The sequence below is a fragment of the Lycorma delicatula genome, chromosome 5 (genome assembly GCF_047948215.1).
Source record: "Lycorma delicatula isolate Av1 chromosome 5, ASM4794821v1, whole genome shotgun sequence".
NCBI classification, from domain to species: Eukaryota; Metazoa; Arthropoda; class Insecta; order Hemiptera; family Fulgoridae; genus Lycorma; species Lycorma delicatula.
Window position 1 is genome coordinate 156,687,978 of NC_134459.1, and position 14,569 is coordinate 156,702,546.

The window sequence follows — 14,569 nt, forward strand, 5'->3', positions numbered from 1 at the left end:
AAGCGAAGTGAATGTGACGATGGTATCATGTATAATGAGACAGTAGGCGGTTGTGTGGGCTGGTATATTGTTTTTGGTCTCGAAATCGATACGTACATCTACAGTACCTGTTTTTAGCAAATCGTTCCGACGGGAACAGTCGATAACTATTAACGGTACACTGGTCTTGAAATCTGCCAAACTGTAAGCGGGACACTCGTCCTCCAGCTTGTTGTAATAACCGCACTGAAAGCTGGCGAACATTTCATACATCATATTCACATCACCCTGTAGATTGTCGTACGGATAGTATTGCAGATTCAAATACAGACGAACGTTTATCAATTCGCACATATCGAAGAGTGTCAGTGACTTTGTAGCTTTACCTTTTCTGTCCGTCTGTAATCCGAATATCACGTATCCCGGCTTCTCTGTTTGCACACGTCTTTAACGTCCATGAATGTATGTTTGTTTGTGGTAGAGCCGGATATTCGTCGATTTGCCATGAACAAAAAGCTATCGCTAACGGTCTATCTTGTTCTACTACCTTCAACAATTGCAATTGCATCGTATCGGCAACGTGTACATACGGAATTTTCCACGCTACCTTAGTCACTTTCAACTTGGAATCAGCTGCCTCTTTGGAAGACACTAGTGTGTTCACGTCGTTGGAAGATCTAAGCAAAACCAATTCTTGTTTGACGTTCAATATTATGTGTTTATAGTCTTCAGCAAAACCCACCAGCATACGCAGCGGTACGTAGAAACAAAATCTTCCTGTGGTTTCATCCAAAACGAATTTATTCGTCACATCGAACTTCCACCCGAAATTTTCCAAAATATATTTTTCACTTTTACGCAACGATAGGATATTCTTTATCGTTGTCGTTATTCCCAACTTTTGTACACGACACATCTCCGTTCCTTTTATCTCGTATCGTATCTCCTCGAAGAGAAATGGTATCGCGTTGTTTGTTAACCACGATTCTGTTGCCATTTTATCACCTGCCTTAGTAGTTCCTTCAACCATCAAAAAGTTTTTATGCGGTAACGTGTACACATCCTGTTGGTGTATCGGTATCCGAATTTCATCGTTGTTGTTGAAAGTCGACGAAGCGTACGGTAGATGAGTATGATATTCGTACTGTACAATTTAAAACACTTTAAATTGATACGTTAACTTAACATATTAATTTCATGAATCTATTTTCATTGGATCCTGCATTTTCAGTTATTAAATTCTATGATTGCGTTAAAACATTTATGTATGATTTTCTTAGATTCCAGTACTGGACAGCAGAATTTGCTTATTTGTCCTAATAAATTTCAAAAAAACTTTCATGAAAGAAAACAATTTTGACAGAATAACAAAATTAAAAAAAAAAATGTTTTATTGTAATTGTAGAATTTAGTAACTGAAGGTGCTGGATCCTGCAAAAATACTTTCATGGTAAAATTAAGTTATGTTTTATCTCACTATTCTGTACTATTCATTGTAATGCAAGCTGTTTATTTTTATTAGTTTACTATTATTATTTATTATTACATTTTTATTACATTTAGTGGAAATAAAAACAGGCAAAAAATGATCAGCTTGCATTATGGTGTGCAAGCGTACCGCTGGGTTAATTGTCTGCAATAACTTGATTGTTTGTCAATGGATTAACTTAGAATTTTATGAAAATGGGCTGTTTTTACCAATTTTGAAAAGTATTCTTGGGAACAAAATATAATATCATGAAAATTATAAAATTGCAAATAGACAAAATTCATTTTAAAATTTATGAAATATAACACTATATTTCAGACAAATGTATTTTAAAAACTTGTCACAAAAAAAAAATAATAATTTAATGAAAATTCTTATAAATAGTGTCATAAAAATATGAAACTAGTGCAGTGAATAAAAGAGCAGGGTCAAACTATATGCCTTTACATGTTTTTCAAAGCAAAGCATCAATTTGATTACTTATTGTAAGGTTTGAATATAGTTTGCTAAAGGCATGTAACGGTATACAAGAATTCTTTAATATTCTTTGATGCCGGCAGGATAAATAATAATAGTTTCTTGAGTTGTAATGACCGAAGCAGCTGATGCCACTTAAAAAAAGATGACTGGAATATTAAAAACTACTATCTAGTCTAGGATAGCTCTTCAAATCTGTGAAAAGTTTGGTTAATATTGACCAGTTGTAATTTTGTCTATTATGGCTTATTGGGTAGTCCTACCTTTGTTATTTTGTTGATTTTTTAAAATATTTCATTGCCTAAATTGATTGCTGGATTCTTGTGTATCATTTTTTTCTATCGTACTGTAATCTTTATGTTAGTTTTGTTTGCCTGATTATTCTACAAGGGTGGATCAAGAAGTAGTACCCGTGTTAGGAAAGAAAATGCAGGTTTTTCACAAAAACTTTTTTAGATTCTTCAACACTATCCTCGTGTTAAGATACACTTTTCCCAATGACCCTACCATTTTTTAAACCCCTCTGAAAAATACCATTTGTCAAACTTTTCAAAATAGGCCTTGTCTTGACGATGACTTCTTTGTTTGAGTCAGTTTTCATGTTTGGAAACAGAAAGAAGTTGTAGGGAGCCAGGTAGGGCAAGTACGGTGGATACAGTAGCAATTTATAGCAGCAGTTCATGCAATTTGGCCACGATTATTCCATGAGTGAGCTGTTGTGTTGTCGTGACGAAACAGCACATTTTTCTTTGCCAAGTGGGGCCGTGTTTGTTTCATTTCTCATTGAATCGGTCCAATAATTCGCTGTAGTAATGCCATGTGACTGTGCTTCCTTTTTCCAGGAAGTCTATGAAGATTATTCTCTTCGCATCCCAAAAAATCATATCCATGAACTTTCCGGCCAATGGGACCGTCTTGGCCTTCTTTAGAGCAGCTGCCTGGCAAAACCCATTGCTTTGATTGTTGTTTAGTCTTGTCTTTGGCATGTAGTAATGGATACAGGTTTCATCAATGGTAATATCTTGGCATAAAAACTCCTGCAGATTTTGCTTAAGAAGATCCTAACACTGCTTTGAAGTTGACAGCCATATCTGCTTTCCAAAGTGAGCAATTGCGGCACCCATCGGGTTGTTTCTCATTCTTAACTTATCATTTAAAATGTTTATTGCCGTTCTGTACTATCACCTACAGCCTCTAGAACACACTTCACACACTTTTGTTTGGCAATCAGGAAAAATCATGTTATGGATCTTTTTAACGATTTCCTCAGTAACCACATCTGCTGAGTGACCTGGGCGCTCCTCATCAAAAACAGATGTACAGCTATGATTAAATCTGTTAAACCAATATCTCACAGTTGTCATAGATTGTGAAGAGTCCTTATGGACCCAATCCAACTTTGCTTTTATTTCTTTGCATGGTTTTCCATCCAAAAATAAAAAGCAAATTACAGATCGATATTGTTCTTTTCCCATTGTATCAAAAAACACCAAATATGTTTAATACAAATGGCCATCAAATAAAAACTAACCTAAAAATCAATCTAAAATTTTGTATGGTGTTGTTTGATAGATGGTTTCTACAGTAGTAATGCCACCTTTCATCAGCAATGCCAGCTGTCTTCAAACACTGATATTATTGATCTACCCTCATATTTATATTCCTATACTGATTACTTTTCTTTTTTCTGTGTTATGGAGTCTTGAAATTGCATCTGGATGGAAAGAAGTTGTTTTTAGATACGAAAGTAAATTGTCATTTTTGGTATTTTTTCTTGTTTGACCTGCTCTTGCGTGTTATACTTGGCCTCATATTTTTAGTTTTACAATTTTTATATTTTGTCTTTGTGTTCTTTCTTTTTGGTCTTTCTGCTGAAGATTGTAATTCACTTTATTCTCTGATTTAAATTATTTTTTTTTTAATAGCAATGAAGTTTCTAAAAAAAAATTACAAACTTATTATACTCAACTAGGTCTAGGAAATACTATAATATCCTGATCCTGCTTTCAAAAGAATCGCAGTTTACCCAAGGATATTAAATGTTAAAATAAATTGTTATAAAAAAGTACTAAATTTATATCTAATAAAAAAAAATATTTTTTTAAAATTAGATAGGAGGTACCTAGCCCACCGGGCTGGTGTAGTGGTTAACTCATCATTGCAAGTCAGCTGATTTCAAAGTTGAGAGTTCTAAGGTTCAAATCCTAGTAAAGGCCAGTTACTTTTATAGGGATTTGAATACTAGACCATGGATACCGGTGTTCTTTGGCGGTTGGGTTTCAGTTAGCCAAACATCTCAGGAATGGTCGACCTGAGACTGTAAAAGACTACATTTCATTTACTTTCATACATATCATCCTCATTCATCCTCTGAAGTAATACCTTACGGTGATTCTTGAGGCTAAACAGAAAAATAGACAACTAGTACCTAGTTAAAAAAGGATTAAATAAAATTTATGTAATTTTTAAGTGTTTAGTCATTTTTTGTGTGGTATTGTTTCATTTTTTACCAGATATTTTTAATTTGTATATTTTTAATTGAAAAATAAGTATATATAAATCTGTGGATCTTTATTTTAATTTCAGTACTCTGTTAAAGCTGTGCAGTTGTGATTCATTTTTATGCTATATAAAATTAAGCCTCGTGAATTTTTTTTTTTGTATTTAAGTGTTGTAAGATACTGAGATCATGCAATTTGTATAGAAATAAATTATATATTTTTATCATGTATACATTGTATATAATATATTATTATCATTTTGTTATTGTATTAATATTATTGATCTTAAATTGTAGATAATGAATTATTAATTTTGTCAGTATAAGCTAAATTATTGAATATTATGTGATGTTAATAAGATAGATAAATATTTTATTAGACTACTGTTAGGATCATGAACTATAGTACTGAATGTTTTAATTTAAAATATTAAATATTCTTACAAGATAGTAATTTTAACATCATTAGAAATCTATCAAACATGAAAGTGTTGTTACGTTAATTATTGATTGTGATAGTTTGAAATTGTAAGCATGATGTTATTTCTTTTTTCAGGACAGGTAAAGGTTATGGTCGTGGGGCAAGTTGTGTAAGCCAACCAAGATTTAATGGAATCGGTATCAATCCGCAGAAATTTCTTATGGATTATGAAGATTATTTGGAATGTTATGATGGTGAAGATGATCTTATTGGTTATGAAAATGGTTATTTTAATGCATGTAAGGGAAGCCAGTTTGAAGTATCTCATAAAATATTTGATCCTACTATACATGTTGATAATTCGGGTAGTCGTACAGTTTCATGTGGACGTGGATTTTATGTCTTTAAGAAAAGGTATACAATTTTCTCACAGTTTTTTTTATTTTAAACTAAGTCTTTTTTATTACATTTCTGTTAATAATCTTTTGCATTAAAAAAAAAAATTATATCTTTTGCATTAAAAAATCACCTTAAATTTAGTATTAATAGCGTAATATGTTCAACTCTTGTTAGTTTAAGTGTTACATAGGTAAGTGTAGGTCAAGGGAATATTTTTGTTATTAAACAAAAACCCTTGTTTGTTAATTTTGTTAATTGCTGTGAGATCACTTGATTTTTCCTTACTTTCTAAGGACATGGATAAAACCAATAATTCAATTTCTCCTTCTTTTTTTAATTAAGAAAAAAAATCAGAAAAATTTAATAATCAATTTTTTGCTATTAAGGCTGTTGAACTATTTATGTTCCCTGTATTATTTGTTTCTGTTTAATCATCATGATCCCATATGATCATCACGTTCGTCTCCATTCTCTGTTCTCAGTTAATTTTTTATTTCCTAGTTACTGCTTTTCTTTTTACATCATTTATAATTTTTACTTTTTCCAGCCTCTTTGGTATCTTTTTCTGATCAGTCTAGCACAATTTTAAACATCCCTTCTATTATGATGTGTTAGTTTTCTATCCTATTCTCAATTGTTGTGATTGGGCTTTTGTTCTCATTTACCCTCATTACTTGATAATTTTTACTCAGTATGCCGATTTAATCTTCTGTATGTTTGCATTTCAAATTCCTGTAGCCGTTTTTTTTTTTTTTTGCTTTTTCTTAGTGCTCATGTTTCATATCCATGCATAGTTATTACGCTTTACACTTCAGGTCTAGCTCCATCTTGCTACGTAATGACTATTTCGTTCTATTAAGTGTTTATTAAAACAAATAGCTTTCATTTCTACAATTTTCTGTTAATATCATTTCTAAAAATAATATTCCTTTCTTGACTGACATTTAATTTTTAATTTTTTTTTTAATGTAGGCATTCCTTAAAAATGACGCAATCTTTAGTGGAAGAGTATAAAAAGGAGACTAAAAATATAAAATAGTTAAAACAATATGGGAATGAAAGAGCATTTATTAGAAAGGAATAGTTAGTTTTGAGTCAGTGAAACTAATAAAAATGTATTGTTCTGTTGCAAGGATGCATAAATGTACAGTTGTTTAGCAAATTTTAAGGAGAATTGTTATAATGAATGTTAAGGATATACTGCATTTGATTTTTAATAAAAAATCTAGTTTGTAGTGAACATTTCTACCTTAGATATTTTTATCAAAAATTTAATTTTATAAATGTAAAAAATTAGTAATTTTTTTATTTTTTGTTGATATCAGAATTACTCAAAATCTATTGTGATAATTCTTCTACTGTTATTGTTCAACAAATTATCTAATTTGTTTTTGGAATAAATTTTGTTAAGTTGTAATTATGGTTATATTATGTTATCAATAAATGCTATTGTTTTAGACAGTTTTATAAATTGTGTGTGATTAATGTTCATTTATTACTAGAATTTATGGTAATTTATTTTTCATACTCTTGTGTTATAAATTTTCAAGTAATTTATTATGTTTCATTAAAATAAAGAAAGAAAATATTTTGTAATTGTTATACTTATTTTTTTTTTTACAGAGAAGTTAATTATGACATTCCATGTTATTCTAAAGAACGTGATACACTGTTGCAGAAGGCACTTGTCTATTATGTCTCAAAAAAGAATGTAATGTCTATTTATCTTTAGTTGTTTATTTCTCTTTCAATTTTTAGTTAAAATTAATTACAGTTATGTCTGAAAATTTTTATATTAATACAGTATTGTAATTTGTCTCCTTTTTTGAACTTGCAAAGGGTAAAAATCAATTTTATTATAAGAATTTTTACCATTAATATGGTGCATATTTATTAGTGATTTATGAAACTCTTTAATTTAGATACTGAAAATTAAGAAAGGTTCTTTTGATCTTAGTTAAAGTTAAGTAAGGTTTAATAAATATCTTTCAATAAAATAGTTACAATCAAATGCACCAGGAGTAATCTTACAATTTTATTGTCCCTGAAGTTGATGCATGAGACTACTGCTGTCATAAGACAGTGCATAACTATAATATACAGGTTTAATAGGGAACGATTAAAAAAATTACTCTTTGTGGACTATAACTGTTGCTGTATCTAATCCCTACTTTTTTCTTTAGAACTGGCACAACTCCAACTGAAGCAGGAAGACAAAACTTCCTGCATTAGCATAGCCACTATTCAAAGGACAACAATCAAAATGAAGAAATTTTGAGACCTTTATAGGTGGAAAACATTTCCATGATTTATTGCAAAGAATTATTTGTTTTTACATGCTAGATGAAGGTAGTCTAAGATAAAAACTTTTCCCCAATATTAATATAGATAAAATTCATGTTCTCCCTCTTTATATTAATAGTGAATGTGTTACTGTAGGGTAGCTGTGTATGCATGCACAAGTATAATACAAATCAGTTTGTACTTACGTGCAAGTAATATGTGTATCAGTATTAGTATAGTAAAAATAATATTTTAGAGTTAAAACTCTAAATGATTGGTTACTTGTAACAATTTTTTTTCCTATCTTAAGTCTATGAGTGTCATGCCAAAAGCAATACTGCTTGTCTGACGTTAAAAAGTCTTTAACATTTCTGCAGAAGTAACTCGGGACTTGAGAAACAACTTTGGTCTTTATTTTTAATTAAACTTGCATTAAAAAAATTGTATTGATTATTTTTATTATTAATGTATATTAATATTCAAAGTTAGAAAGAAATTCTATCTTCTCGCAGACTAAGTATAGACATCATATAGTCAATTTTATGTTTTCAAACTTTAGACAAATGTTTTAAGAATAACCAATGTACATTCAACATTTCTCTAACCATTTTACTGAGTTTAATAAATTTTCCGGTTCATAAATTATTTCACGGTTTATCACTTAGTCTAAACTTAAGTCTGTGAATATAATATTCTAATTTATTAATAAATTTATTTGATTCAATTTAAAAGTATATTTGTTTTCCTAATTTTTAAAATGGAGTTTGCAGGTAAATGAGAAAACAAGATATTAAATTTTAGGGTCCTGATTTAAAATAGATTGGTAAATTTAAAATTTTGTGACTGGCTTGGTCCAAATTGACTACATTCCAGTATTTAGTTATCTGAATGACTACAATCATTCTTATTCTTGTTCTCTAATGTGACTGAATAGCATGAGCTAAATACTGAGCATGCTACTGTTTCTGTTTATTCTCTGTTATTGTTTTCTATGTTGTGGTTGGGATTAAACTTAACTGTGTTATTAAAACTGAGCTTAAGATAGTCACTAATATTTACAAGGAGTGTTCAGGTCAATCCAGGACTATTAATTTTTAATAAATATAGAACATATGATAGTAAAAAATACTTCTATTTCTCGATGTAATCCACTCCTACATTTATCCCAGTGTTTCACTAATCCCTGATACCTGATACCTGCAGTGTAGAAAGATTTGTTGTTATGTTGAAACCAAAATAAGATTGATTGCTTCACCTCATTGCTGTTGAAATGCTGGCTTCCCAGGAACAATTTCAAGAACCTGAACAGGTATTTTCACCTGAACAGGTGAAAATTGCTGGGAGCAAGGTCTGGACTGTACAGGGGAGGAATGGCAATAACTCCCAGCCAAGATCTTGTAGCATGCATGTCATGTGGTGGACTGTATGCAGTCATGCAGTGTCCTACAGAAACAGAACACTTTTAGTAATTGCACCAGGCCATTTTTTTCTTGAGAACATTGTGCACATCTTGAAGAATTTTGCAGTAGTACTAAATGTTTATAATGACTCCACGGGGTAGAAAATTGATGTGAATGATGCCATTTTTATCCCAAAAAACTGAGGCCATAACTTTGGTGGCTGCAAATCACTTCAACCAGGATCATCACTCACTGATGTACGGCCTTCTTTAAAACGTTTTTGCACCACTCAAATTTTTTACTGTGACTAAGAGTCTCATCACCGTATTTGTGAGGGGAGTTACGAATAAATCTCACTGGATTTTATGTCTTTATTCATAAGAAATTTCATTACAATGTGCTGTTCCACATCCATTCACTACGTTGGACACGATGTACTTTATGACTGATTGTTTTTGTTGTTGTTGTTTGACTTTGATTCCCACCATCATCCCATGCGGTAATAGCAGCTGACACTTTTACCTTATGTGTACAACCAAAAGAATGCAGTGGATTCTCCATAACAAAAAGTCCCGGATTGATGTGAATGTCTCTCATTAAATCTGACTTATGATCTATTTTGCAAATCTTTAGATGAATTGCTACTATATTTTGGTATTATGTTGGTAACAAAAATATTTTTATGGTTCCTCATTGTTATATAACAAAAATTAGTAAACATTTGATAAGACAAGAACAATTTTTTTAACCAAATTTTTTTGTTATTGAAACAGAGGAGATAACCCAAACAGTGAAATAAAAGAGTGATTGAGAGGGTGTAATGAATGAAATGAATATCAGTTAATACTATTAGATGTTTGCTAACAGAGTATTCTATAGTAAAAAAAAAGTAAAAAGTTTAAAAGATGTACTTTCATGTAAACAATTTATTTATAATCTTGATTTAATTAAAAAAAAGACTATTATTTTTCTTAATTTAGTCTGTAAAAACAACTATGTGTTTTTAAGCAATGAAGTTTTACATATTGTTAACTTAATACTAAGTTTATATATCAGGTAATTTGTGTGTTATTACAAGATTTTAATCCTACTCAAAAGGACTCCTTATCTAATTTCTTAAAGTTTTTTATAACATTGTTTATTTTATTGTATAACACAATATTTTCACCAGTTTAACATTTTCTATTAGTAAATCGGTAAATAAGTTGAAAAATGATGTCAAGTTTAGATCCATTTTTTAAGCTAATTTTTGGCGTTCTCAGTTTTATGGATATTTAAGTTTTTACAGTTGAAACCCCGTTTTGCTTGCAGTCAAGTTGACTTTCCTGTACTTATTTTATTTCTATTGTAAAATTTTTTAACACTATATCTACTTTATTTCTATTTTTCATTCTTTTTATGTTAAACGCTAAATAATTTCTTATTACTTTAAAACTTACAGTGATTTTTGTTTTATATATATTTTGCATTAACTAATTTTTGATGTACTTTGTTTACAGGGTATTTATGAAAATGATCGTTCGGTTGATTTACCAAAAGATTATGTGAGAGAGAAATGTAAGATCTGTCATGCATTGACTAGCAATGTTTGTAGTGTTTGTGAGATCCAGTTTTATTGCTCAAGAAATTGCCAGATATCAGACTGGTATAATCATAAAAATTTTTGTAAACCGACAAAGTAAGTAAATGTGCTAAGTGTTTTCTTGTTAATTAATTTCTTCTAACTTTATTTATTTGAATGTGTGTATTTTTTTTTGAGTGGTAGTTTTGAATTCTATTTTTATATAATAAAATTGTTTCTTTTTTGTATAAAATTGCAGAAAATTATATGTAGTTACACATTTTATAATCACTCAACTTAATTCAGTATACTTTTTTTTATGCTAGCTATTATTGTTTTGATATAATTATAGTATTTGTCATAGTAAATCTTTTCTAAGACTTTTTATAATTATTATTTTCTTGGAACTATAGTACTTTCGGAAAGTTGTGCACTGGAATTGTAGAAGTGTAATGATGAAACTTTATTAATTATTACTTTTTATTTCATTATTTTATAGAAACGAATATTATAATATCTGAAATATTTATAAAAGGTGTTTAAAAATGATCTCCTTCAATATCAATACAACACTGCACCCGTTTCATTCTTTTTAAACAATTTAACCAGCTGATATATTGGATTTTCTTATACGTATGCCGTTAATTGCGGTTTTTAATTTGTCAGTCGTGCATGGTCAGCTACATGCTTGTTTGTTTGCCCCAACTTCCAAAACATTTGGTTTCAACAAAATGGTGCCCCACCTCATTTCAGTCTTCAGTTACATGAAATCTTAGATGCAATTTTTCGTGGAAGATGAATTGGCTGAGGGGAGTCAAATAGAATGGCCTGTGAGATCACCCAACTAGTCACCATTGGATTACTTTCTAGGACATATTGAACATTTATTAAAATGAAATGTAAGTAAATAGGCAAATGTTTATTTATTTATTTTTAAAAAATAAAAATATTTGATAATATCCATTTAAACAAATTATCAATTTATTTACTTGTGATAACAGTTCCTTAAATTATCAATATAATTTTTTCAAAATCCAAACTTTACCCCACTGCCATTTCAGGTACAAACATCATACCAACTTTTTATTTATACAATTTTTCTCTTCTTAAAGAGATGTTTAAAATGATCACACAAAGCGTGTTACCATTTAAAATGTTTTTGTTAGAACCCCTTGGTGACCTCCTAAGAAGGAGTTGAAAATCTATTTTTCATCAGAAGGTAAGTAGTTGACTGATACCTTATCCCGAAAGTTACAGTAATCTATCTGGAATGGTTTTATAGTTGTTCCCCAGCAACTGTTTCGAAACTTTGACTCAACGTTAACTGGAAGAAGGGCGTTGTTATAGAGTATTGGCATCAAGACAATGATTAAAAAAATCATCAAATTGTAAGGTGTAATGCCATATCTATAAGGTACACTGTCTTTTTACATCAAGAAACTCTTGCATCAGGTCATTATCATCTGAAAAGAATTGTGCATTAAAATCATTTGTATGTTAAAAAAGAGTATTAATAAATTCCATCAAAGGAAAAGTGTTGCATACTAACATTTTCAGCAAAACTTATTAAGATATGGATTCATTATATGAAACCCTACTTTATCACATAAGTATGATGGATTTTGAGAAGTAATGTTTTGAAAAGTCTTTTCTAGTTAAAAGCAGAATCTTATTAATATCTGCAAGATAAGGAAATGGAATGTGCAAGCCTATTTTCAGATTCCTATGGTTTTGTAGACTTTTTTTCTTATTATTTTTTAACTCTTGACATATTTTAAATACTAACAAGCAAAGTTGTGATTTTAACACAATAACAGACATAAAATATACTGTTTTTAAAGTAATTTGATTTCTAGTTGAAATCACTTGACAACAAATTTTTTATTGATTCCATTTACATATGCCAATTTTGAGTCTTTTTGAGTCATCTATATATGTTTATTTGAATTTAATCAACAATTTGGAGTATTTTACAGAAGAAATTCAAATAAATTACAATAGTTACAAACAGATTGTGAATCTTTATTAGATAGTTGTGTATGGCGCATAACAGACACACCACATCCTTGTGGTTTGTGCCTGTTAGGCGCCTTTGCATGAAACATTTAAATTAAGAGCTAACATCCGAAGTATTTTAGGAATCATTATCATGATGTTATCGAATGTCTTGCTACTTCTTAAGGCCATGAGCCTGTATTCAAGTATTTAATCGTAATTGTAATGTTTTTTATTTAAAATTACGCTGTTTGGCATATGTCACATGATAATTCTGCTTTAATTAAATTTTTACTATCATTATTTAATTGTGGTTTGATTTCGGCTTCAGCATACGGCGTAGAGTCTACATTTACATTGTATTAAGTGAGGAATATTTTTGCCTGTGATATTGCGTGTTTTAATTGTTAATTTTGTTTTATATTATTGTTATTTAATTTTTAAGTATTATTCTGCTTTACACATAAGGTTTGAGCTTTATGCACCCATGCTGTAGTATATGGGACATAATATTGCATGTAATAATTGTTCTTATTTAATTTTTAAGTTTTATTCTGCCTTGTGCATATGATGTGGATTTTTATACCAGAGGTATAATGTGTGGGGCATGTTATTATCCGTGATACTTCATAATGGTATTGTTAAATTAAATTGTTGAAGTGAAAACTTCTTTAGGCGTGTTGTCAGACTTTTTTGTACATACGAATTACATGGGAACATGGGGGAAAAAATTGCTGGCTCGTAATCAAAATCTGTATATAACGCAAGATGGTAAGCATATATATTTGTAAATTTCTCTTTCATATATATTTATACACAAAAGAGAAAAAGGCATAGAGCGAGAATATATATATATATATATATATATATATATATATATATATATTCATATTTGAGTGTATAATATAATATGTAGTAGCAGAGGATGGGAAAAAAAACTGCTGGTGATTCACAATAATTCTCTCTATCACGCTCTCTCTTTCACTATATATGCCCATACACGCATATACGTATAGATTAGTATACAGTAAAGATAGACTGTGAATTATAGTTAGCCTTACCACGTAGCTTCTCGGCTGTGCTTGTATACTTGCATACATTGAAATATTTCAATACGTATTCACAATAATAAAAAAAAAATAATTGTTTAAATTCAGTGTAAGTGTAACATGTTATAATATTTGTGAGGAATATTATATATATATTTATTGTGTTCGTGTGTATGTGACTGAACTCCTAAACGGCTAGACTGATTTTGATGAAATTTTATGTGTGTGATTAAGTTGATTCGAGAATGGTTTAGATTTGCAATTTGATCAGATAGAAAATGCGTTTTTAATTTATTTATGTGTTGTTGTTGATCTTGGGATGGTTAAAGTTCACAACTGGATCCGGTAGGCAGCGCTGCGATCGTGTTTTAGACATTTTTTATTTATTTTTGGCATATCAGTCAGACCCGGTAGTTGGTGCTGCGATCGGATTCTAGGATTTTTATTTTATTTTGTTGCTTTTTACACATATCAGTTACTTGCGTCATAGCTTAGTGTTGTTATTACATTAAAATTCTTGTGTACTAGAATTGCACACTTATTGAGAATATTATATTATTATTTATTGAAACAATGTTTTAAAGTGTAATTAAAAAATATACATTGTGCAAATATATAAGGTGCAGTATTGAAGTGTGTCTTTTACAAGATTTTTCATGAATTTTCATGATGTATACACGTGCATTCAATAACAATCAACTTAACCTACAAATTTAAATTGTCAGTTCTCATTTGATTCTGTGCAACTTCTAAAGAAATGAATGGCTCTTTGAAAATAAAAATGTAAGTTTTTAAAATAAATTATAACATTTATAAAATTAAAATATAAGTTACTTATAATAATTATAGTTTAAAGTATATTTCAAAAATTGAAGTTATAATTTTTGTAGCTGATTAATTTTATAAAAAAATTTCTAAAATTGTTTTTAATTTACAATTATCTAAAATTTGGTAAAATATTGTTAAAATAAAGATTGAGAAAAATGATAAAAATTTCTACTAAAATTTTAACTATG

General features: G+C 29.5%; 1 protein-coding gene across 5 annotated transcripts in view; it reads left to right on the forward strand.

The window, feature by feature from the left end:
• LOC142325515 (uncharacterized) overlaps positions 1-14,569 on the forward strand; it is a 106,597-nt gene that overhangs the window by 40,287 nt on the left and 51,741 nt on the right. For all 5 annotated transcript variants that reach the window (XM_075367378.1, XM_075367377.1, XM_075367381.1 and 2 more), the window contains 3 exons: positions 5,002-5,280; positions 6,889-6,976; positions 10,448-10,626. In XM_075367378.1, the coding sequence (XP_075223493.1) occupies positions 5,002-5,280; positions 6,889-6,976; positions 10,448-10,626 (546 nt within the window). The remainder of the gene's footprint in view (positions 1-5,001; positions 5,281-6,888; positions 6,977-10,447; positions 10,627-14,569) is intronic.